The sequence below is a fragment of the Nanorana parkeri genome, unplaced genomic scaffold (genome assembly GCF_000935625.1).
Source record: "Nanorana parkeri isolate BGI_ZX_2015 unplaced genomic scaffold, ASM93562v1 scaffold44, whole genome shotgun sequence".
Classification (NCBI taxonomy): Eukaryota; Metazoa; Chordata; class Amphibia; order Anura; family Dicroglossidae; genus Nanorana; species Nanorana parkeri.
In genome coordinates this window covers 2148004-2174896 of record NW_017306312.1, presented here as the reverse complement: position 1 = coordinate 2174896, position 26893 = coordinate 2148004, and the positions used below count along the sequence as shown (strand labels likewise).

At 43.7% G+C, this 26893-nt stretch overlaps 1 protein-coding gene across 3 annotated transcripts in view; it reads left to right on the top strand.

Moving 5' to 3' along the window:
* The first annotated feature begins 7697 nt into the window (after positions 1 to 7697).
* Positions 7698 to 26893, top strand: part of RAPGEF4 (Rap guanine nucleotide exchange factor 4) — a 237287-nt gene continuing 218091 nt past the window's right edge. For all 3 annotated transcript variants that reach the window (XM_018572340.1, XM_018572346.1, XM_018572344.1), the window contains exons 1-2: positions 7698 to 7882; positions 24342 to 24484. In XM_018572340.1, coding sequence (XP_018427842.1) covers positions 7818 to 7882; positions 24342 to 24484 — 208 coding nt within the window. In that variant the 5' untranslated portion in view covers positions 7698 to 7817. The remainder of the gene's footprint in view (positions 7883 to 24341; positions 24485 to 26893) is intronic.

Genomic DNA, 26893 nt, shown 5'->3' with positions numbered 1-26893 from the left:
TGTCTCTGTTTTTGGTCTGACGTATATACTTACATAATAGGCATTATTTAACTGCCAGAAGGGTTGTAATACACTGAACTTTTCATCCAACGTCTAAATTATGGCATTTGTTATTTTAGAAGGTCGGATTAAAGAAAAGTAGCGGTAAAAATAGACATTTGTATGAGTTTCCAACACAAAATAACATAAGACAAAATAGAGCAACAATCTGGTACTAATACAATGCAAAGTATTCATCAAGTGGTACAATTATATAGATAAGTCGTACTAGGATCCTTTGTAGCAAAATAAAAATAAACAACACATTCAAAGAGGAATGATACACAAACACTTGAATTTAACCAATCATTTTTTTAATATCAAAAAAAAAGTTTGACTATGTTAGTAAAAGATACCTGTATGGCATACATACATGTCTAATACAATTCCTGTCTAGATGTCAATTAATAGCAGGGAATGATGTCAAAAATCTTTCTTCCAGTAAGAAGCCTGCCCTATGGACTAATTTCTGTATGACTAAACATGAAGTTCCACTACCAGCCATCTCCAAGGAAACTGGTTGTAGAGCAGCTATTTATCTCATCAGCCCTCTGCCTGAGAGTAGAAACAAAGAGGTTTAATGAATCACTGTAAACTTTACTTCCAAACATATGTCACGGCAGCCAACTCCCTAATTAAGCAATTACATCACCCCGTGTTGTACACACACACATCAACGCGATGCTGTTCATGTGGCTCATTGTGTAGCGCAGACTAGCGCTCTGGTTCAGACTGCTTGTTTAGGGATATTTGCATTTGCCAGTCTGTGAATTTTTTTTTTTTTGTGGTAAGGCATGTGATCCCTATAGTCTATATACATTCTGCATCTGCCTTTTGTACAGAGCTAGCAGAAATGGTGCATTCACATAATACTTCCACTGGTCTTTGCTAACTTTAGTCATGTACGCAATTGTGCGCCAGTGTGATTTACAGGCCGAATATTTTTGGTCTAGGACAGCTATGGTTCCCTAACTTCCTCCTCATTGGCTTACCTCTACACAGGCTATGCCCCCTTCAGTCTATCATGAATGCTGCTGCTAGACTCATTCACCTACCAACCGCTCAGTGTCTGCACCCCCCTCTGTCAATCCCTGCACTGGCTTCCACTCGCCCAAAGGATACAATCCAAAATATTAACAACCACTTACAAAGCCATCCACAACTCCGCCCCGGCTATATCTGAAACCTTGTCTCAAAGTATCACTCTAACCGTCCCCTCTGCTCTTCCAAAGACCTCCTGCTTTCCAGCTCCCTCGTCAACTCCTCCCATGCTCGCATCCAGGACTTCACTAGAGTCTCTCCCATCCTATGGAAGTCTTAACCCCAACCTGTCCGTCTTTCTCCCGCTCTGACTGCCTTTAGGCGATCCCTTAAGACTCATCTCTTCAGGGAAGCCTATCCCACCTCAGCCTAACCACTCAACCATCACGTTCTCAAACAATTCATCCCCACACAGCTACCTCCTCATATATCACTGGCCCCTCCCTTTTAGATTGTAAGCCCTCAGGGGCAGGGCCCTTCTTACCATCTTGTCTTGAATTGTATTGTGATTGTAATGTCTTCCTTATTTCCTTATATTGTAAACTGTTGGCACTATATAAATCCTGTATAATAATAATAATAAACACCTGAAAGCCACCAAATCCTGAAGGGAACAGCAACATGTAGCTTTTTTTTAGGCAAACTATTATAAAGAATTTTCCTAATCTGGATTTACATGCTACAATCTGGTTGTACAGTCTCTTTATATTTATATAACCTCTATAGATCAGAGGTGGGCAATTCATTTCCTCAAGGGGCCACATGAGAAATGTTGACTGTTGTGGAGGGCCAAACCAATAGGCTGAACTTAATTCTGCTTAATATTCATTTTATTGATTTATAAAAAGCAGTTAACTATATGGATTTGATAATGTCACCATTAGAGTGCCCCCTTACATTGTTTGCCCCTTTTAGAATGCCCCTTTATAATATTGCCTCAGTTTACTACTTTATTAGTGGGTCAGAGGCAAGAGCAGGCTGTAGGAGAGGAAGGAAGAAGATACCCTTCCATCCTCCTGCAATGCTGGGGGCAGGGAACACATTAGTTTTTTGTTAATTTCAGATAGAGTGGTGATGGGTTAGAACCTATGTCAGGTTTTTATTGCTGTCTGGAAGATTCACCCGCTCTGTTTGTCCTGGTGGCCATCGTTACCAAGACAGAAAATGATGGCAAATCCAACATTTTACATTTGGCATCGGAACAATGTAAGTGCAAATCATCCAGTGGGGACACCTGTTCTACTAACAACTGTCTAACAGGGAAATTCGTGTTACTTCATAGAGATTTCCTTTCACTTACTGTTTCATTTCTAAGACATGAAGTAGAGGGGAATCTCCCCAATGGGACAAAGACCGCAAAAACTAACCTGACAAGGGTTTTAGCCCCTCTCTACTCTTTTCAAAACTAAAATGTAAACTTTGTACTATACATACACTTTAAGGGTTTTAAAGGGGTGTTCAGGGGAGGGGGCGGGTGTGTGTGGCGGTGCATTCAATTCAATGGCACCGTGACCGCAGCCACGCCCCCTCCGCAGTATGATTGCTCGCACCAGAACACATGGCACATCGATGCCTGCATTCTGGTCCAATGTGATCGCGAAAATAGTGCATGCAGCATTTTTTGCGATCGCACTGGACCAGTCCATAATAGAAGTCACCATCGATATGTGCAAGAAGTAAAGCACTTTTTATTAAATTGTCACATGCGTCATACAGCCAACGTTTCGGGGCCCCGCAGGGTCCCTTCTTCTGGGCGCCATTCGTGTTGTCACTTCAAGCACCAACCATTCAACAAGGTCTGTATGCTGTATGGAGTGCAGGTGATTTTGTATTATCGATCGCACTGGACCAGAATGCAGGCATTGATGTGCCACGCATTCTGGTGCTGGCGATCTCACTGCGGGCGGGGGGCATGGCTGCGATGCCATTGAGTTGAATGCACCACTCCCGCTCTAGAATGCAGGAAGCCGGGAAGAATGCAATCCAGTGCGTTCCAGCAGCTAATTGTGCTGGAACGCACTGCAAGTGGTGTTAACAAGCCCTCAGAGGGGATTTCCCCTACTTTGGTGAGATTTCCTCCCATGCCCTGTTATATACAGTATACAGGACAGGAAATGAAAGAAAACCTCTCCAGTGGAACACAGATGGAAAAAAAAACATGGCTGGGGTTTTAATCATTACCTACTCTGTCGACAATGAACAAAACATTTTTGACTTATGATATACTTTAAGGAATTAGCTTTTGGCCAGTAGAAGTAAATTAAAACTGTCTACTACAATGTTCTCCTTCTGAATTAAGCTGTTTTAGGAAGTTCTTACAGTCAATATGAAGTCATATGTAACATTTGATGTAGTTATTTTTACAGCTTATAACTAGAAAACACCAATGGTCCATAAACTGTCATTGTGTTACTTTATTAGAAGTCTTTATCTCGTGTTTTCCTTTTTTTAGTAGTCACTGCAACCCTAAGCTTCAGCAAAGTTCGCTGTCCATGGTTCTGCATATACTGGTGCTTATAGTAAGGGAGTATTAACATCATGCAAACAGTAAACAATAGGTACCATATTTCTGAGTAGATTGGGGGGAATTGATCAAAACTGGAGCAGACAGAATATGGAGCAGTTGCCCATGGCAACCAATCAGCTTCTCTCTTCAGTTTTTTCAGTTAAGATTTAAAAATGAAAGGTGGATGCTGATTGGTTACCATGCACAGCTTCTCCAGATTTTGTCTGCCCTAGTTTTGATCAATCCCCCTCATAGTGTTGCATAGCATGCCACATTGTCAATTCATACACTGTGCTTTGATAATGAAGGGTAAAAGCTATTAATTAGCTGTGTGCTTTATAAAAAACACAAAACATTCTTATGTGTGCAGCTGTGATGCAAATATTAAGGGAGAAGTATTAGGAGAGTTAAATGTACTCTTTCCAATAGTTAGAGCCGGCGTGGGACACTGCTGGTGTCCTATGGCGTCTCTATAGATTGAGAGCTGATCGATCATGAACCGCTGATCGCTCAGCTCACAGTCTTCTTCCTGCACAGAACAATGACTGTCAGTCATCACTCCCTGCAAAGAATGCCTCCACCCGTCTCACTGTTCCTCCAGTGCCCATTGGAGGGACAGACAGGGGAGGGGGCGGGCACAGCTGGCTCTGGCTGAGTCAGCTGTCAATCAGGCAACAGGATGGATCCCAACAATGTTGTCAGGAATCTTTCCCGGCTCCAGTACAGGCCTGCACTATCAGCAAATAGAGGGCAGTAGCCCACTGTATGCTTAGTTTGGGTTACAGGAAGACATCAGTAAATGTACTCCTTTGACCCAAAAGAGGACTAAAGGGAAAAAAAAACTTTGGCTTTAGTTTTCTTTTAAGAAAGTCTCATATGTTGTAATTAGATGTAACAATTATTAGTGGTGGCCAACAGACCACATTTAAACATGCTCCTGTGTAATGTAAAATATGGGAGCAACCCTGTTACATAATCACATGATCTGGGCTTGCCTTCAGTGGAAACTACATGTTGAAGCTACATGTTAAAAGCTTGTTCTAGCTAGCTCGGTTAACTGTTTAAAAAAACATCTGGATGTATTCCTAAATGCACAGAATATTACTGGATATTGAGTTCTTAGAGGTATATTAAGCATCAGAGATTGTTGATCCATGGAATATCCGATTGCCTTATGGGATCAGGAAGGAATTCTTTCCCCTGTTGGAGCAAATTGAACCATGCTTTATAGGGTTGTTTTTTTGCCTTCCTCTGGATCAACAGGGTGTAATTGTGGGCATAGTGTTCTGTTTAGGCTTTTCTTCTTTTTTTTTCTTTTCTTTTTATTTCTATAGGTTGGACTCGATGGACTTGTATCTTTTTTCAACCTGACTAACTATGTAGAACTAAAGACTCCTGTATGGCATAAAGTCTCATAAAATAAACTTTCTTTATCTTCCCTGACTAAGCCATTTGTGTCTCACACGCTCCCCCTCCCAGTCACTGCAGATCACAGAGAGAGGAGTTTAGCAACAAAGGCAGTGCTGTCAATCCAGAAGGCAGTGGGCGGGACTATGTGTAGCCAGGTGCTGATTGAGAAGCTTCTGGCTCACTTCCTGTCTGTTTGAGTCATTTGGCATCTACATGTACTCGCTCCAGTAGCTTCTGCACATCATTGCTCTGGACGTGTTTACTGATGGTGAATTGTGTACCAAGTCCGCACAATGTTTGTTGGCACCTCTGCTTCTAACTTCCACCAGGGGTGCATGTGAGAGGGTGACAACATAGAAGCACTTGAGAGACAGGTGCCACCCTATAGTAGGAAGTGCTTGTACAAATGCCTTCATGGCAGGATCACCAGGTGTTATTTTACTGAAAGCTGCACATTTGATATGTGATCTAAGTGATTTGGTTTAGCTCTTCTTTAGTCTCCCAAGCTTGCTAGTTTTAATGTCTGAATACAAAGTGAAAGTATTATTAAACCCTGAAAAGATAAAAGCACACAATGTTGCAGACGTCAGCACTTGCCATGTTTGTTGAGTGCTTTTCTGGCCAAGCCTGTGATTGCTGTGTACTCCATCAGTAAAATCTTCTCAGACAGCCGTTTTCAGGTGACTCCATCCCCTTACAGAGTCCCATGAAGCCACCCTTGCATGCACGCCCCTAGTGTACACAGAAGCAGATATTTCCACTTTACACTCCTCAGAGCAAATGGATTGACAGCAGCAGGAACCTGTGCTGTCCATTCATAATTCCCAGTGTACGTACTCCCCTACCTTCACTGTGTCCTCACTGGACGTACTCCCCTACCTTCACTGTGTCCTCACTGGACGTACTCCCCTACCTTCACTGTGTCCTCACTGGACGCACTTCCCTACCCTCACTATGTACTCAGTGCCCACACTCCCCTACCCTCACTGTGTCCTCAGTGCATGTACTCCCTTACCCTCACTGTGTCCTCAGTGCATGTACTCCCTTACCCTCACTGTGTCCTCAGTGCATGTACTCCCTTACCCTCACTGTGTCCTCAGTGCATGTACTCCCTTACCCTCACTGTTTCCTCAGTACCTACCCTTACTGTGTCCTCAGTGGATGTACTCCCTTATCCTCACAGTGTCCTCAGCTCATGTACTCCCTTACCCCTTACTGTTTCCTCAGTACATGTACTCCCCTACCCTTACTGTGTCCTCAGTGCATGTATTCCCTTATCCTCACAGTGACCTCAGTGCATGTACTCCCTTACCCTCACTGTTTCCTCAGTACATGTACTCCCCTACCCTTACTGTGTCCTCAGTGTATGTACTCCCTTACCCTCACTGTGTCCTCAGTGCATGTACTCCCCTACCCTCACTGTGTCCTCAGTGCCTGCACTCCCCTACCCTCACTGTGTCCTCGGTGCCTGCACTCACCTACCCTCACTGTGTCCTCATGCACACTCCCCTACCCTCACTGTGTCCTCACTGTATGTAGTCCCCTACCCTCACTGTGTCTTCAGTGCCCACACTCCCCTATCCTCACAGTGTACTCAGTGGCCACACTCCCCTACCCTCACTGTATCCTCAGTGCCTGCACTCCCCTACCCTCACTGTGTCCTCAGTGCCTGCACTCCCCTACCCTCAATGTGTACTCAGTGCCTGCACTCCCCTACCCTCCGTGTCCTCAGTGCCCACACTCCCCTACCCTCACTGTGTCCTCAGTATACGCACTCCTTTACCCTCACTGTGTCCTCAGTGTCAGCACTCCCCTACCCTTGCTGTGTCCTCAGTGTCCACAGTCCCCTACCCTCACTGTGTCCTCAGTGCCCACACTCCCCTACCTTCACTGTGTCCTCAGTAGCCGCACTCCCCTACCCTCACTGTGTCCTCAGTGCCCACACTCCCCTACCCTCACTGTGTCCTCAGTGCCCGCACTCCCCTACCCTCACTGTGTCCTCAGTGCCCACACTCCCTTACCCTCACTGTGTCCTCAGTGCCCGCACTCCCCTACCCTCACTGTGTCCTCAGTGCCCACACTCCCCTACCCTCACTGTGTCCTCAGTGCCCGCGCTCCTCTACCCTCACTGTGTCCTCAGTGCCCGCACTCCTCTACCCACTGGTGGAAACAGTGGCGCACAATCTGGAGCTGGGTGGCAGTAAGTAGGTAAAAAGTAAGTGGTGGGCATACAAATGTAATAAACAATATACCCGGGAATGTTGCCCTGTACGAGAAGAGTTCATTGATGAAAAAATATTTGAGTGTTTTAGTATTACGTTAAATGTCGAAAACATATCATCTTAAGCACAATAATCATTCAAAGCATTCATTTGTGTTATAAACATATTTACATTTAGAAGAGCCATACTTCATTGCCAATTCCATGTGCTTTGCTTCACAAATACATGACTAGCTTCCAAGGTGTCTGCAGGCTGATGAAAAAAAAAGGCAAAGCGGTATATGTGTCTCCATAGCGGGAAAGATTGTACTATGTGAGGTGCTGTAGCCAATGCTTGCAGTAACTCAGCCCTCCCCTCCCCCCTCCTACCTCTCGAGTAGAGTACAGCTCAGACAGTGCACAGGGTCTGCAGTAGTGACAGCTTCTCTGCTGCTGGGCTGCTCATAGCATGTGATTTACAGGAGCAGGGTGGGCTCTGCATTGCCTCCAGTGTGTAGATGATCAATTATCTATATATAAGAAGCCCTAGTTGAGTAACTGGTCTCAGTATTGTACTTTGCAGGCAGATTTGTGATAGACTGAACTGGCATTGCTCCAAACATGGTTGCTGCACACGCTTCTCATTCTTCCTCCTCTGCAGAGTGGATTGCCTGCCTTGATAAAAGGTACTTTCACGTGTATTTTAGTGTATGCATGATGTGACTGCCATACTCCATAGCCTGTCTCCCAGTGCATGCTGATTAACCAGTGCTGGCTCTGAATGGTGCATGGTGGGAAATGTGTAGTCAGTGATAGGGGCATGCATGGGTTTCTTCTCCAGTGTCATAATGATGTACATGCAGTGGTCAGGGGACAGCGCCGGTGCTGATCTGCTGTTTGCCCTTCTTGGTGTGGAGTTTGCCCTTGCTGTTGTTATTTCCTGGGAATCAAGGTCTACAGCTTGCGAAAATCAATACACTCTCTCTGTGTGCATTAGTCTAATGTGCTAATAAACGGTGAGTTAGCAATTCGGAGGGCACAACTGTGCCTGGAGCAGATGGCCAGAGGGAACGTGGCCCAAGTGATACAGAGGAGGGGATACTGGAGGCAGACATCAGCTGATGCAGAACCTCTTGGGAAACACTTGATTTTCCTGTTTTCCTAATCAAGCAGCGTATTTGCATCTTATACGTCTCATTTAATGTCTTTTTGACATTATTTTGAGGGTATTATTTTGTTAAAGGTTCTGAAATTATTGCCATAACTCAGTTTGTCCAGAAAATAATAAACTTAGCAAAATGTCATAGATTTTAGATTTGATATATGCAGGACGGCATGTGTGTTTATACTCGGGCAAAAACTGATTTAATTGCAAGTCATCTGTCAGTTTTGCATCCCAGTAAAATAGTAGCTAATGAAGCCACACATGCTTAGATTTCTCGTTCAGCCCCATAGGGCGAGTAAAAGAAACCTGAAAATTCCCCCATCTACGGTATATGGAAGAAACTCCCCCTGCTGGCTTTAGTATTCAGACTGAATAGTCAAACAGTGAATGCATCTGATTGGACGCAGTCGCTGTTGGGCTGACATTTTCCACCCGCTACCTTCGATTTTTTTCAATTAAGGTTTGTTGAGCCAGTTGGTGCCAACAGGGCCACCCATGGCTCACATGTAATCCATGTATGTCTACAGTTAGACTAATGTAAAGGATAATACAAAATCACCTGCACTCCATACAGCGTACAGACCTTGAGTAAGAGGTTGGTGCTTGAAGTGACAACATGGATGGCGCCGTTTCAGATACAGTCCATAATAGAAGTAACCAGCACTCAATGATATGTGCAAGAAGTAAAGCACTTTTTATTCAATCGTCAAACAGCCAACGTTTCGGGGCCACGCAGGGTCCCTTCTTCTGGGCGACATAGGGACTATGTCGCCCAGAAGAAGGGACCAGAAGAAGGGACCCTGCGTAGTCCCGAAACATTGGCTGTTTGACGATTAAATAAAAAGTGCTTTACTTCTTGCACAAATCATCGAGTGCTGGTGACTTCTATTATAGACTAATGTAAAGGCCGCATGGTAGAGTAGTGTTTTCGAAGTTCAAGTTTGCTTAAAGAGGAACTCAGCTACTAACAAAATTAACCCTTGCAGTGTGGCTACCGCTGCATTGCAAGGGCAAAGCGCTTATCTTGGTCTAGGGTCTAAACTAAAAAAGATATACTCACCTGATCCTCTGTCCTGCAGCAGTACATGCTCACCTCTCTCCCTTCCGCTCTGGCTTGGGTATGTCCCTCAACGGCCTCATGTATAATGCAGGTGAATGGATGTCAGCATGGCTTAGACCACCAGAGCCCAGGAGATAAGAGCCGGATCGAGCATCAGGTAAGTATATTTTCTTTAATCCAGCCCCTAAACCAAAACGAGTTCCTCTTTTGGCTCCATTCACACCTATATTTTAGGTGTGATTAGGGATTCCTGCATCAGGAACTTGCGATTTCCTGCAGCAGGACTCCCTAATCTGCTGTTTATAAGTGGAAGCTGTCATCCGTTCAAGTTAATGATCAGGTGACAGACGTTGCATTTGAAAGCGAACCAAAGGGCTGCTGTACGGGCTATTCACTATAGCCCGTACAGCAGCCAAAGGCAGCCAAGCGGCTCATCCGAGCCGAACCCATATGCATATTCACAGCCGGAGCGTGGAGAAAGGTTGGCCGAAGCTGACCGATCTCCATGCAAATGACAGCTGGGTGGAGCCATCCGTGATTTCACGGCTTGCTCCACCCAGTTGTAATGACAGATTAGCATCCCCAAATGACCTGGGGACGCTGATCTGTCATTAAACAATAACAACTGGGTGAAGCCGGCTGTGATGTCACGACCGGCTCCGCCCAGTTATTCATTGGCCAGGACCTGCTAGAAGAATTGGAAACAGTTGAGCGGAGCTAGCAGTGATGTCACTGATAGCTCCTCCCAATTGTTTTTATTTTGCCGCCATCAGATGCCTTATTATGCGACGGGAGTTTGTCGCGTGTTTTTTTTTTCTTTTCTTTAAAATATTTATATTCTTTTTCATTTTCCTATTTTTATACATTGTTAAAATCATTTTTCAACTTTTTTTTTTACTGTTTTTCTATTCTGCTCACTACCTCAGAGGTAGCGAGCAGAGCAGCCGAGCCGAATGCCGCTCGGCAGCATTCAGCTATTCACTTACTGTCGTTCGGCCCCTATAAGAATAGGGGCGAAGGGCAGCGAGTGAGCTGACGGAGCTTCGGCTCAGCCGATCCAGATGTTGGATCGGCTGAGTCAAACTCCTTCTGCACTTCGGCTCAGCCGAACATGCAGAGCATGCTTGGCTGACCGAAGGCAGACAATGTACAGCTGATTTTAGCTGATGTGCGGCTGAAATCAGCCGTACAAGGCTGAAGTGAATAGCCGAACAGCATTCGGCTCACTTCACTTCGGCTGGGTTATTCACTCGGCTGCATTTGGTAGCTTTGTGAATAACCCCCTTAGTCTCCGTTTACACCTAGGCATTTCAATGCTCAAGGTTAAGCCCTTGTTCACACCTGAACGTTTTGTAGCGCGTTCTACGCTCGACGAACGCTATACAAAACGCTCAAAAATATAAATCCCATTGTATTCAATGGTCTCGTTCCCACCTTGGCGTATTTCTGCCCGTCCCTAACGCGCTACAAAACGACCCATGCCTGAAAAGGTACATTACTACTTTGGGCCGTTTTGTTGCGCGTTTCCATTGGGATACAGCCAAGTAGCCTTCGGAAATGCGCGTTTGTCGCGCGACTTTTTTACTGCGAATCGCGACGGTCGCGCGACAGACGCGTGTGAATGAGACCTAAGGTGTGAATGAGACCTAAGTGCAATAAAACACTCACGACAAGGAATCCAATTCATTTCTATAGCCCCTGTTCACACTTGAGCGTTTTGCCGCAAAGAGTTTCCCAGTGAAGTCTATGGAACCAAAAAGAGCTGTAAACTGCTAAAAAGTAGCCCATTTACTTTTTCCAGTGACAGACGTTTTTCTGTTTGTGACAAAATGCTAAGGTGTAAACAGGGGCCATACAAATTAATGGGATTACTTGTCTTGAACGTTTTGTCACGCTCACCACAAAACGTTTAGGTAAGAGCAATAGAAGGCCTGAAAGAATTCGTTTTCTTGGTGAAACTGCTGCTACAGGCACCCTCTAGTGCTGGTCATATGACCAAATGCTTATGCCTTTAGTAACATGATCTTTTTTATTAGTATTATTGGCCAGGATGGGCCTAGCTTTAAAAATCCAGAGGCTAGCCAGTCCAGTTTGCATCTTCAGCTTGACACTTGAACTTGGCAGACACTATTAGGCCTTCTATATGGGCAAAGGCAGCACACTCTCAGGTGCATTTGGCTTGCCTTTGACAGCCGTTTGGAATTGAGTTCCTTCACAGGTGCTTCTGATCTGAATTTTACCTCCATCGGACCTACTCTTGACCTTTTTTTTAAGTTGCATTAGGCTGCTTTAAGCTGCTTTTTTTTTTTTATTTCCATTGACTTTTATGAAGAGGAAAGTAGTTCTGAAGCATACAAAAGCCCATTGTATTATATTGTATTGTATACTGGCTATTATTCTGTGTGGCTGGCCTTGTTCTTAGACAAGTATCTGCAAGATGGTTGGCAGCACTGGAATTAGTGAACACTGAACTTTTTGCTGCAGGGACTGGTTTGGTGATGTTTATGGTTTTGTATATCTGTTATATATTACATTGTGTTCATTTGTAACATTTTGTTTAAAGGACTTTTCTTGGTAACTGTGCTGAGCCCTACTGTAATACATCCCTACCCGTGGCCTACCCACCCAACGCAGTGTCTTCTTCCTGCTCTCCACCTGTGCTGCTAAGGAGTGGGTTTCTGCCAGGGCCGAATTTCCATTTCAGGCGCTTGTAGGCACAAATGGAAATCTGTTTAGCCAGATCCTGTGCAATTACCTTCTGCGGGACCTGCCGGCTTTCACATATGCAGAGAAGGAGTGTTGCGTATGGCTGCCCTAAATAAGTACTATCCTTGTCGCACTCCTTACCGATATGTCCCTTGTAGTGGGGGGTGCTCGCAGTGACCGCGGATGGCGCAGCGAATGTCAGCAATTGTAGAAATGTCACCAGTACACCAATCCTTTTAAGATAGCAAAAGCTTCATTTATTGAAGTTTTTTGTCATATGACCAATAAATGAAGCTTTTGCTATCTTAAAAGGATTGGTGTGCTGGTGACATTTCTACAATGGCTGCCCTAAATGCCTGTCCACATCAGACAGGCATTTTACAGGGCAGCCTTACACAGCATGGAGTCCTTCCTCTACGTTCCTGGAAGCCAGCAGTTCCAGTAAGCGCTGCTGGTCTTGGAGCAGGAGGGTGCATTTTTGTGCAGATTGCACACTCCTTTCTATTGCTGGTGTTGTATCTTAACACAACACAACACCAGGAATTAGGCAGAGTAGGTACCTACTATGGAGGGTGCCTGTAGGCACATGCCTACTCTGTCTAATGGTAAATCTGACCCTGGTTCCTGGTACACATTGGATGCAGGTTGCCTCATAATTGGCCAGACAACATCTGATCCACACATCTGACATTACAGGTACTCTTCATTTCAAGTGGACAGATTGCCATAGAAATAAGAGGTATTGTCCAAGCTGAGTAGTTTTGCAGTGGTTGTCACTCATTTAGAGAAGCCCTGTAGTAGGGCTCTTTTATGTAAATGTCCAGCCTTGCTAAACAGAAGATGTGTACAAAAAGTACCTATGTCGGTCTTCAAACAGATCTCTGTGGAGCCTCCTGGATCCCAGGCCTAAGCTGTACATGGGATCTGAATGAGATTACACCCCTCCCACCCCTTCGTCATTCAGCATTTAAATGCTGCAATAGGCAACAGGGCCTCTGGTATGTGTCAATTAAATGAAGGAAGGGGTGTAGCACTAGGAAGAGGAGTGGGGCTGAATCTTATCTTACTGATGAGTGGAGGTACTTGTGTGGACCCTGGGCCTATAACAAACAGGTGTTACATGGACAAAGGTATTCCAGAATAACACAGACACTTCAGGGCAATGTACAGTTGTCAATTTGTAGCAGTGTAAAGAGTAAGGATGTGCAATGTGGGGCTGTCCATGGCTGTGCCAGCGCCGGGAAGGAGGAGGAAGAGCTATGGAACCAGACAGACAATGCCATGGACAGCTACTTGAAGGTCCCCAGCAGGCTGCCGAGGTCCCCACAAGCGCGGGAACTTGGACTGCCGCTGCTGTTCAAAAATCTAAAGGGCCGGTATTGGCTTTAAGAATCGGGGCATTTTCACGAGTACAAGTACTTGTGAAAATGCCCAGAATCGGCCCTAATACCGGTACTAGTATCAGTATCGGGACATCCCTATCACACACATTACTGAACTATATATCATTCGGGGACAGGAAGAGAGATCAAAGGGATGATCAAGTAATGATCTCCCTTTGATCTCCTGTTAGAGCGTCGCCGTGGCGGTCCCACCCGCACACACCCGCGCACACCCGCGCACACCCGCAGATCGTGCAAGCAATCGGGCCTGATCGCTTGTATGTAAACAGCCATCGCTGGCTGTTTACATGCTAACAGTTTTCCCTTTCGTGTGCGGCGCTCAGCGCGCGCACGAGAGGGGGGGAGGGGCAGGACGTCTTAAGACGCCCACCCGCTCTGAGCAGACTTCCGTCCGGCCGTTCACGAACGGCCATGGACGGAAGGTGGTTAAAGGAGTTGTAAAGTCCCAGCATACACTCTCATGATATACCAACAGCATTGTAATAGGAATACATACTAGAGTTGTTTTTGATAATGCAATCAAAGCTTACTGATAAAAAGCCCTTTTATGTATTGTCACCAACTTCCTGGATTACCAGTGTGATTTGCATCTCTTCCCTGCTGCTTGATGTGATGCAATCTCTATTTCTCAAGACTACATATTCCATAATGCACTGCTTCCAGCAAGCAATAATGATGTTACATTGTTAAAAGTTCAGATGTTGAGTTGTAGTTCTGATGGCAGGTTCTGTGAGAGTTGTAACACATGGAAATGCATATTCACACGGTTGAGTGAAACTGTGTCAGTGCATTGAGGAAATACATCCTATAGACATCTTCAATAAGTCAGTTTACGAACTTCTAGATGGATATGGTCACTAGGAGTGGAATAGAACTTACGGAAAGTCAATATATGAATACAAATTTATTTTTAGTTTTTGACCACAGATACCCTTTAAAATGTTAGTGTATTTTAGAAGTGCTGTGTGATGAAAATAATGGACAGTGAAACAAAGTGAAAGCAGAAAGTTTTTTAGGCAGCTCCTCAATGTTAGGGAATTCCCTTCCTATTTTGTGTTTTTCCTTTTCAGCCCATCTGGGCTACTGCCTCCTTGAGTCATGTGACCACAAGGAGATAAACTTAAAGTGTATTTAAAACCCAGTTTGTTTGTTTTGTTTAGTTTTGGAAATGCAAGCAAGCAGAAATTGTAACCCTTAAAGGAGAACTATGGGGTTAAGGCTTTTCCCCATAGTTCTCCCTAGGGTAACGGGAGGACACAAACTAGCGTCCTCCCGTCACCCTAGGCTCAGTATACTGCTGCTGCTGCTCGCGGTATACTGAGACGCCACAGCTGAAGCGGATCCTGACAATTATGTCTGGATCCGCCCAGCTGTGTGACTGACAGCTGGCTCTGCCTATCTAGAACTATGAGGTGAGTGAAAAGCACTAGTGTGTGTCCTCCCATTACCCTAAGGAGAACTATGGGGAAAAGCCCTAACCCCATAGTTCTCCTTTAAGCAATTGCAACCATTTACAACATTTGTTATTGCTTATAGTGATGTCCCAATTTCTATGGAGGAAAGCCAGGATATCTGACCCTTCAGCCACAAAAGGAAAGAAGACATCTGGAATCCTGGTGGTTACTATTTTGAGGATTATTTACCAGTGTTAGGGTCCTTTGGGGGTGACTGAAGAAAGTTAAGGCCCTCTAATACTTACCTATAGCAAACAAGATTTGGTTGATGGACATCAACCCAAGGTTCCTTTTCTCAAGGTTTTTTAAATTAGCCTTAGACCTCATTTACTGAAGTGTTTGGTATAAGAAATCTCTGTGTTGTCAGATTTCAACCAACCAGATTCCAATCTAAAAAGGAAATCATAGGTGTAAAATGAAACGGAGAGCATGACTGCTTAACAGTAGTTAGTAGTAACTTTAATAAATGTGGCACCTTGTTGTGTTTTTTTTTCTTCATCCTGTTTGTTTGTTTTGTTTTGCTGACAGACCCATAGCTTTCCTGCTGAACTTAAAGCAGACCTTTACCCATATCTAACGCATATTTGCATTTATATGTGCGTAAACGTGGGGGTGGGGGACTTAAACATTTTTGTGGTGTTTTTTTACTTTTTTTTTTTTTTTTACACTTAATGTTATTGCTGTCACATAGGGAGATAACAATCCCCCTATATAATAGCAAAGGCACACTGACAGGTCCTCTTTATGGAGACATTAAGGGTCTCTAAGACCCCTAATGTCACCTGGAGACCCCCAAAGAAGATCTTCTTCATCAGCTTCTTCTCTCTGGCTATAGCAGCCAGGGGACTGACAGGTGAATGTGGAAGTGATGTAATACACATCACTTCTGCATTCACACTACGGAAGGAGATCAGCAAGGAGGAAGGTTCTGATCTCCCCCCCCCCATCTTCCTCCTGACACCCTCCCGAGCTGGTCCCGGGTAGATGGTGGATCGGATCCCGGGATTGAAGGTGAGGGTGTAGGAGGGGGGCAGCGGGACGGCGGCACTCCAGGGGGAGCGCGTGCGGGCAACACATACAAGTGATTGGATGGCTATAGAGCCGCCGATCGCTTGTATGTGAAACAGCCGGTAACAGCTGTTTATAACGGACGGGATTTGTCTGCTCATGCGCTCACTAGCAGAAAAAAAAGCCGTCTATTTACGGCAACCCGCCAATGTGAGTTTGCCGTCCGTCCGTTTTTTTGCAACGGGCGAACGGCAAGCGGTTAAAATAACAACAAAGACACCATTATACTGTAAATGTTTAGTAATGACAATCTACAGACAGATTCTGCTAGATAATTCCCGGCTTTGTATTCTTTGCGTACCTTATTTCTCTTTTCTTCCCCAGTCTTTTGGCAGTGGCCATGTTTACAAAGGGCAGATTACTAGCTCTCCTATTATTTCCCAAAAATCTGTCACATGTCACTAGATATGTGACTAGGACATGTGACCATACACATCATTTCAGGGGAGGAAAATGCCTTTCCAGATGAAATTTCCTTGCAATGCTCTGCTGATAAGACAATCCCAGTGTGCATTGTTTTGGCAAACTGAAGTCATTTTGCCCTTTCAAAGCAGGAAGTGAATGCTCTGCAAGTGTAAGTATTTCAAAATCACAGCATTTTACACCTGACATGTCTATGTTATTATTAATCATCATACATAGAGGGATGCATTGGTAGAATTAGATTTTTGAGTGTAAAGGTCCGCTTGAGTATAAAAAGTAAAAAAAAGTCACATGGAGACTTCAGACAATAACTTGTACTTTTTTGTACCTCAGTATATTTAAACACTGCGATACAAACACTTGCATGTAAAGCAGCCTGTAGATCTGCGTGTACGGATAATGCATCTTTGTATTCAGAGCACCATAAATTCTTAATGAGTGCTAGGACTCACCAGCCTCACAGCATGGCACCCAGAAGTTCTGTGATCTGTTCCCAGTGCTGTGTACATCTGTCGTACAAGCCCTGCAGGTCACAATCACAGAAAAGCGTTCTGGACTTTTAAAATGAAACAAGCACTGCAAATGGCTATTGTAATTGCTTGAAGGGTGTGGTTTACCAGGGTGCATAAAGTGTGCCCCTCAAGGGTTAACGTAAAAATAGTAGAATATTGGCACCTTCTTTGACATAGATTCTTTGTGTCATACAAATAACATTTTCTGCTGGTATCTTTCCAGGGTCTGTCTGATGATTTATCTTATGGCATTATCCAATTCTTGAACAGCTATGTACTTACTATTCCTGACTCTACTTTATGGATTTGCCATCTTAACAAATGTGTACCATGATGAGCTGCCTCATCCTTTCTTTTACAGACTTCTACTATCTAACTACCCCCAGTAGACATTTTGAAATCACAGGGCCCTGGGTTGATCTCCCCTTGCAGGTAGAACTAAATAGCAGCTTCTTATACCCGTCATGTCAGTTGAGAAGACTGGGATGATATATTCTCTTCTCATATGTAAAAAAACAAAATAATAAAGTCACCGGCACCCCGAATGATCAAGTCAATAAGTTTATTGACTTGATTATTTGGAGTGCCGGTGACTTTATTATTTTTTGTATGTTTTGACGGAGGCATCCGTTGTTGCTGCTGCACCCGGCCTGATACATTGGGCATTCTCCGGTCAGGAGTGCGTTGGGATATATGGACTTTTGATTTTTCTCATATGTAAGTCTCAGCAGCAATCAATAACTGGTTAATCCAGCTGTATATTATCCACTAAAACTATCCCTGGTCATATAATGGGAACTTATCACCACCCATAACAGTATACACTGTACCCAACCCCAAGTTGATTCTGTGCGCCTCATCATAGCTGGTTTTTGGAAGAAAGTTACTACTTTCCTTCTACCCTACTAAGCTTTCCAGGTTCATGCACGCTCAGAATTTACTTATATGGTTTATTGGATGAAGAACACTGGTCACCAGAATTTTCTCATAAGAAGCATTGTTCAAGGCTTGCTAGGCCATTGCTATTAGATGGATGAGCTCTTCTCTCCTAGTGAATACCCGTTGTTAATAAATCAGAATATTCCTTATGAGAAGCTTATGAATGGGAGGAGAAATGGTCCTCTTAAATTTCATAAAGCTTGGACTTATGGTGTGAAACTGCACTTACTTTAACTTTGGATATACCCACTCTGGCCATCTTAACATAATCCTGGAAACCCACCGTAAGTTTACCTCAAAGGATGTATCTAACCAGTTGTTGGCTATTTTATGATGACTCACTCGAGACTATCAAAGTTTGTTCAATTATTTTATTTTCTGTTATCATCCACCGTTTGCATTACCTGTTTCTTGTACATATACACACTGGATATGTACACTTTGTGAAATATGTACAACAGTTTGAAGAGCAATAAACATAGTTAAAATAACAAAAACATCCCGCTTCTGTGTGTCTACTAAAGCAGGAAATGTGGGACCTATAACACTCTTTCAGCAGTATCTGTAGAGTGAAAACGTTTTGGCATAAATTCTAAACAGCACCATGTATCAACTGACATTCACGAGAAGTAAATGTGGCCTAAAAGTACCTAGACTTCCAATTCTGCTGAAATTCACGCATCCTGTCATAACTCTGAACTGTGCTTCATTTGGAGAGACTCATTATTTTTGAACCAAATTCTCTTGTCCCTTATTTCTCCTCACATGTTCCTCTTTTAGCTCTTGTGTGGAGATCTCTCTAAAATGTACTCCTATATTTATAAGATTAAACTTTTCGACTTTAATATAAAAGAAAAGTAGAGGTAAAAAAGCCTTAGTGAGTGTAAGTGATTATTCTTGCATCATGGCCCTCTTATTTGTAGGGCGCTGCTTAAGTGTTGTATGCTTATAGGTGTCTCTCTTTCCCATGTCAAGAGATATGCCCTGTATTGTGTGCAAGTATGGGCTGTTCATACAATTTCCTTTGTCCTCCTGGAGCCTCTAGTTGACATCAATAAGCCCTGCTCCCCTGCCATTCTGCTGACATATATCAGAACCCTGATAGTCAGGAGAGGCCTTGTAATTTCTCAGTTGTATAACCGGGTTTGAGGCAATTTATTCTATAAATAAGGATTTAGGTGGGAACAAAGGAAATGTCAATACTCATATCTGATCATCAAGGTCTTGAACAATTTGGGTGCAAAGTCAATCTGGCAATAAGACGTTGGGCATGGGATGATTTGGGGACATTTTTATTTTTCACTCCAGCAGCTCTTAAAAGTACACCTGTCCTGCAAGGATCCTGCTGGAGAGATGACAGAGTAGGTGTGGGAGAATTCTGCATCAGTTTGAGCCTTCGCTTAACCCTCCCCAGGATGGCTCCTTGACCCTCTTTCATGCTTGACATATTCTTTACATCTGAAACCCCTGGCGAGGTTTCCCTCCATGTCACTAGAGGCTGAAGATGTGGCAGATACAGCGGGAGAATGTTTTTGAGGGTTAGGAAAGTGAGAAGCCAGGAGGAGGAGGAGTACGGTCTCATGGAGGTTCTGCTCCCATGGAGCTGTGTGGTGCAGAGGCATATGATTCCTTATGCACATAGTACCTTTACCATAGCTGTTAAGATGCAGGCAGAGGCTTCACAGCATAATCGTGCTAAATGCACAGCATATTATTGGATATTGAGTTCTTATAGGTATATTAAAGGTATATTATCTACTAGCAAGCAGTAGATATATGCAAAAACATTAAAAAAAACTTTTAAAAAGGGTTTAAACTTACCTGTGTCTTCGCCACGCGCTCCCGTCTGAACATCTGCAGATTTTCAGGCGGCCGCAGAGGATCTTGGGGCGGGCGCATGCCCAGTTCTGATCTTCGGTCGGGAGACGAGTAGAGACACAAGGTAAGTAAACGCAGCTGCGTGCACCTGCACAAACTCCGTGGGACAGGAAGTGCCAGTTAAGACAGAGGAATCAGAGCTGGATCGGAGACCGGCACCAGCGCTGGAGGGACAGCTGAAAACTACAGAAAAGAAGATGATCGGATCAAGAGGCATCATTTAAGGTAAGTCCTTACACTAACATGGGGGGTGGGGGAGGATTTTATCCTTTAATGTCACTTTAAGCATCAGAGATTGTTGACCCAGGGAATATCTGATTGCCATATGGGATCAGGAAGGAATTCATTTTGCCCTGTTGGAGCAAATTAAACTATGCTTAATAGGGCTTTTTACCTTTCTCTGGATCAACAGTGGATAACTATTGCCATAGCGTTGTTTTTTTTTTTTTTTCTTCTCTCTACAGGTGGAAATCAATGGATTTGTGTTTTTTTTCAACCTGACTAACTATGTAACTATGTAACATGTGATATGCAGGTTGGTAATGATAATCAATAATCCACACGCAGGTGTGAGAAGAACTAATGTGGCATTGTAACAACTGACTCTGTGTTCTTATTAAAGTGACACTAAACTCAGGAGGCAAACCTTACAAATGCATTCAAGTACCAACTAGTAACAAAAATGTATCTTATTTGTGTATCACTCGGCTCTAGATCCTCAAATCATCTCTGAATTGGTGCTGACACTGTCCTTACTTCTGGGGGTGGGGGGTGTTGCAATCTAAGCTCTCTCCTGTGATGGACTACAATCTCAGGTTTACTGATTTGTATTGAGATTGTAGTCCATCACGGGAGCAAGCTTGGAGCGGTGGCTACATTACAACACACACAGGGACCATGGGAAACAAAAGTAGCCACCCTCCAGAAGAAAGGACAGTGTCAGCACCAATTCAGAGATGATTTGAGGATCTACAGCTGAGCGATACACATACTAGTTAGTACTTGAATGCATTTAAGGTTTATCTACTGAGTTTAGTGTCACTTTAGGTGTTTGTCAATATCTTCAGCATAACAAAGTATTTCCTTCTGGTGGGATTTATACTCTATGTAGGTAGGACACTGGAAGGCTCGGTGGTTACTGAAGTGCATTGTAGAAGAATATTCTTCGTTTAGTGGCTACTAGTGGTAGATACTGCATGAAGCATGGTTGTGAAACAACTTCTTTTGGCTTCTGTGTGTTCTTGTACATCATCTTGGAGAAGATAATGCTGTAACTTAATGCTGGCAGTGTAGGTGTATAAATTTAGGAACATGTAGTAGTGCAGAATAGAACAAGTGGTACTCAGAAAAGTTGTGTTGGTGGTACACAACTGAGCGAAGTTTGAGAAACAAAGGCATAGCTAGCTGTTGGCTTTAGAAATTACTAAGCATGGTGTCTGAGGACCTCTAGTGTTAACAACAGCATAGTGATCATTATCTATTCATGGCATTCAGCATGATTCTAAGTACAGAAGGACTTGAGAGTGTGCAGAAGGATTGTAAATGCTAAAAGTAGTATTAAACTCTCAATGAATCAAAAGAAAACAAATATACATTGCCCAGCCCATTTTTTATAAGCAATAATTATCTTATTTTGCAGGCTGCTTTGTTTACACTTTTTTTTTTAAATGGAGAAAAGAAATGGCTGCCAGTGCCAGTTAGACAAGAAGAATCTACTTAGTTGCTCTGAGAAAAAATACTTTTCTCTTTCTCCAGGTTTTATTAAAGGGGAAATCCTTTTAATAAAGTGGTTTATTATTTTATTATTATTATTTATTATTTAATACATTCAATAAAGATATGGATACGTTATCCTAAAAGTATATTTTATGGATACTTAAATTGGTCCAGCTTGGCTCAATGTAAGTATCCATATCTGATATCCGGAGGCAGAGACGTCCCCTGGCTGGGTGTCACCCGCTGCGGATGCCGGGTGTCACCCGCTGCGGATGCCGGGTGTCACCCGTTGGAACGCCATCACCCATGCACAGGAGGGGACTTTCATCCGGTGGGATAAGGTATACCTTATCCCACCAGGTCCCCCTCCTCTCTCATGCAGCTGTCAGGCTCTCGGCCTTCCAGTCATTTTGGTGTCACCCCCTCAGATGGTGTCACCTGGTGCAGACCGCACCCCCCCTTTTGATGCTACTGGTAGTAGGTAGCTCTACATACGGCGATAGCGGCGGTTCCAGCGGCTTCCCCTCTGCACATTGAGCACAGGGAGTTGCATTGTCACTATTCAAAGACCGATCTGATTGGTCAAGGTGGGGAGGAGAACGTCACAATCTCCACCACATCCAATCACAGAACTCCTTGTATTCAATGAAAATAAAAATACAAGGCATTCTCTGGCGGCAGCGCTGGGCAAGCGAGTGCTCATTGTGTAGAGGGGAAGCCGTTGGAGCCGCACTCCAGCTATCACTGTGCATAGCGCAGACTACTACAGTGATTTTTAGAATCTTTAGTGGCCCTCTGAATATCAGATATGAATACTTACATAAAGATAAGCTGGGCCAATGTAAGTTTCCATAAAGCATCTTTCCTAGAGGTCCTCTTTAATTAAGATCATATACAATAATTAAATTAATCTTTTAAATATGAATCCCACATACTGGGTATTTTATTCTATAAAAAATTACAGTCAGACGTATGTATTTTTTAGATGTTTATTGTTTTTATGCATAATAAACTTCCACTAACTTCTAATCTAGGTGCTATACTAGATAAATACTGCTGTATATCACTAATGTGTAGGAACTGGAGCACCTAATTCTATTAAAATTTGGTTCAGTATATGTGCCGTGCTCTTTGTTCCACGGTGTGAAGGATGTCAGTTTGTATATTCATGATGGTTGCAATGTCCCACATCCTTAGCGATAGCTGTGCATCCACCCAACTAATACATCTCCATGTGACCTAAAATGTGTTATATCATCTACTCTACGTTTGTTTTACTTTACAACATAATTATTGTATTGTTGAACTTATTTTTCATCACAATAGAAACAATTACATCCAGCACAGTTGCAAAGCTAGCCATACACTGTTATATTTTCTTCGCTCAACCTGCAGGCTGAACAAAAAAATATAAAACAATTCTCCATCCACTCTAAACAGTGTGGGTGGATGATTCTACCACTGTGCCATTTGTATTCTGACAGCAGCAAGTGTGACACTGTCAGAATAACCAAACAAGCCAATTAGCTGCCGTCACTTTTCGCCCCAAAATGTTCAATCCAGCTCCTTCAATTTTCTGATCAAAAGATGCCGGAGGAAAGGGTGGCGACAAGGCCACCCACTGAACACATTTTGGTTGGTTCATTAAGAACTGGACAAAATATGTTCAGTGTATGGCCAACTTAAGTTGGACACGTGGGGAGTGCGTGTCCAGGTCTGTCTGATCTACATAGATTGGGTGCTGAGCAAGACTGACATCTGAGAGAGGCTGAAACTGGAGGAGCTCTGTTCTAAGAAGGAATAAACAGAGCCGTGCTACAAAATAACCAGAAGGCTGAAGTACATTTATGCTCATTGTTATGCTGAACAACCCCTGAGTGGGCAGAACACTTTGTTACATTATAAAAGTGGGCAAAAAGCCTGAAAACACATTCTGCTGGGTGGAGTAAATTTGGCCATACACTGTTCGAATGTTGGATTATTTCTGTCAGCACATTTTTTTTTAGAAATTCTTTATTTAAGAAAGGAAATCTCATAGGAAAACATAACAGATATCACAATAAAAAATGGTTAGAACAATCATTAATTCTGTGTCAAAGAAAGACAAGGTAATAATAATAGAACTATAAAACACAGAAGTATACATCAAACAAGGAAAGATACGCAAACTCTGTCCACTTCCCGATTAAATAAGGAGGGAAAATAAAGGAATAAGAAATACAGGGAAGAGAGAAAAAAGGGGCAAAAGCATCAGAGTTCAAGAAGGGAAAAAGAAGAGGAGGAGAAGAGGAAAAAAAAACAAAAATGGAGGCGTCGGGATAGAAGGTAAGGGTAGTGAGGCACCCAGGAGACTGCACTAGACCAGAGGGAAAAGGGTTCCTACATCAGGTCCAAGTGTGTTTGAGAGAGCAATGAGTTTATCAAGAGATAGAAAGGATAAATATTCCGGAGAGGATACAAAATCCATCTAGTAGAACCATCTCCGGTTAAAGGCTGAGGCTGTACCATGTATCATCGAGGTGAGGTCCTCCATATGCATTAGGTCATTAATTCTAGCAAAGCACATAGCCACAGATGGAGGTTGCGGCTTACGCCATAACGCTGGAATGCACGCTCTAGCTGCAATAAATATCCTAATGATGACCGATTTTTGGTAAGTTTTCTGAGGGATAGTGTTAAGATGGAGAAGAAAGAAAGCCGGAGAGTCTGGAACAGAAAAATCAGTGAACTTCTGTATATCTTGTAGAATGTTAGAAAATAAGCTCTGTTTTCCCTTACAGCTGACATGATTGTGTTCATTTTTTCTTTGGCTACTTTTTAGGCCGCTAGAACGTTCTGGAGAAGATGTGGACATCATATTTGCCCGTCTGAAAGAAGTGAAGGCGTTTGAAAGGTTTCACCCAAATCTGCTTCAGCAAATCTGTTTCTGTGGTTACTATGAGAGTCTGGAAAAAGGTGTTACACGTAAGTGTTTTAAATTGAAACTTAATTCAGGGAGTAATAAGACATATTCTCTTGCTTTAAGTGGTAAACTCTCTCATGTTGATTATTATTGCTTCTGACCTAAAGAAAAGAGGTTGACTCTCGAAAGCTTGTCTGTTAAATATGTTAGTTGACTCAATGATATATATTCCTGCTCAGTTTGGTGTACCTGGTGGGTCACTGACTATTCTCACTCTCTCGTAGAGATTTTATGAACATCCATCATAGTGAGGCAGTTCAGAAAATGAGAATTACTCAAATGGTGAGGAGGATGAAGCCATGGGAGCAAGATAGACTAAACTGGCTCCTGGATGTAATTCAGTGCAATCTCTGTCAAATGATCACCATGCCACTGTGCATGCAAAAGGTACTAGTCAGTCCACCAAACCAACAGGATTTGAGGGAAAGAGGAACAGGAAAAAAATAAGGCTTCCTTGGTGTAGCATGAGCTTCTGGAGTACCTGGGTGGGTTTAGTGGATAAACTGTCAGTGTAGATACTGGCTCCTTGGAGCCCATAGTTAGCATATGTTCCCTCAGACTTCACATGAGTATGGGAAGGGTGATAGGCTGCGTGCATGCCAAGCAGACACTTGGACTCAGCAGCCGATCAGCTAACTTAAACCTTGTGATGACAATCAGTATTGGTGATTTCACAGGTGTTGCTCATTGCAGTCCTACCAGGCAGTTGCCCCATTGTCTTAAAAAAGTGGGTCCCACCTTCGGCTGTAACTGTAAGCACTGCAACATATAGCATTGCATATGGAAGTTGAAGTCGCTTCAGACATTTCTTAACTTTGGCAAACTTTGCTCTACCATTGGACCTCTGCACAGCTGTCATAGAAAAAGGGTATTTGGCACCATTATGCAGAATCTCCTTGCATATTTCAGAATCAGTGACTGACTTTGTAATGCAGAAGTTTGGCTAGGATAGAACATTGGGGCCGAAGCTAGGAGGTGGTGGTGGTATAGTGTTTCGGATTGTTTCTGTTTTGGGCTCACAATGCTTCACACCGCAGGGGGCGCTGTCATCTTGTCACTCAGCCTCAGAAGGATGGTAGTAAGGTATCTCTGTGGGATATCAAACGGGAGCTTTGTGAAGCACCCTTGCTTACATATCCAGCTTGGCTATAACCCCAAATAATAACAATCCTAATTGTGGCTATAGTCTTCCACTAAGTATCAACAATTAACATTATTATCCAAAAGACAACAAGATGTGTTTTGAACAAAATTCTACCTCTGTCAATAGTCTGCAACGTTCTAGACACTAGGTACCACCTGCTTCTCATTGGCACTTTGTGTGCGGCCATTGGAGCGGAGCCCCATGCAGATCTTATCATGCTACTACTATGTACTGTAATAGCAGTGATTACTAACAGTCTCGCGTGTCAACAGTGTGTCTTCTAAATTGTGTCCCCAGTCTCCAACAACTGCTGTAGCATGTTTGTAATGTCTGCCAATCTCCTGCAGCATTTTTGCACTATCTGACCATCTATTGTAGCAAGCCTTTGACCATTTCCTGTCACAGGTCTGCAGTCTCAGACAGCTTTACATCCACTGATTAATATTTGGTTTGATGATTCAGGAGCTAAGCTTGAGGCTCACTATATCAAGAAAGTTGACCACTACTGCTCTAAACCGACATGCATTCCACCACCATCTTAAAGGATAACTATGAGGTGAGTGCTTTCCACTCACCTCATAGTTCTAGCCGACCTGTGACAATGAGCGAACATATACCGGCGTTCGCTCACCTCTCGATCCTGTCACGGCTCTCTGCCGTGACAGGGGAGGGGCTGCATTCCCCCCTCCCCGCTCCGATCCGCCATCGCTGACTGGCGGAACGGACAGGGGAGGGGGCGGGTACAGCTGGCTCTGCCTCTAGATAGGCAGAGCCAGCTGTCACTCACGCAGCTGGGTGGATCTCGACATCGATGTCGGGATCCGCTCCGGCGTCTCAGTATACCGCGAGCTATAGCTCGCGGTATACTGAGCTTAGGGTAACGGGAGGACGCTAGTTTGTGTTCTCCCGTTACCCTAAGGAGAACTATGGGGAAAAGCCCTGACCCCATAGTTCTCCTTTAATATAATGTCATGACTTCCTATGGCTGTGGGATATTTTAACACACATTTTTCGACAAACCATGGTTGTGAAGGGCTATATAATTCTCGGATGGCCGCAAAGGATCATGGGGCGGTCGCATGCGCAGTAGAGATCTTCGACCGGTGGAAGAGGAGAGACACAGGGTAAGTCAATGCAGGCAGCGTGCACCTGCACAGACTCCGTGGGACACAGAAGACACGGCAGATAGCGCTGGATCAGAGACCGACACCAGCGCTGAAGGGACTCCTGAAAACTACTGGAAAGAAGATGATCGGATCAAGAGGCA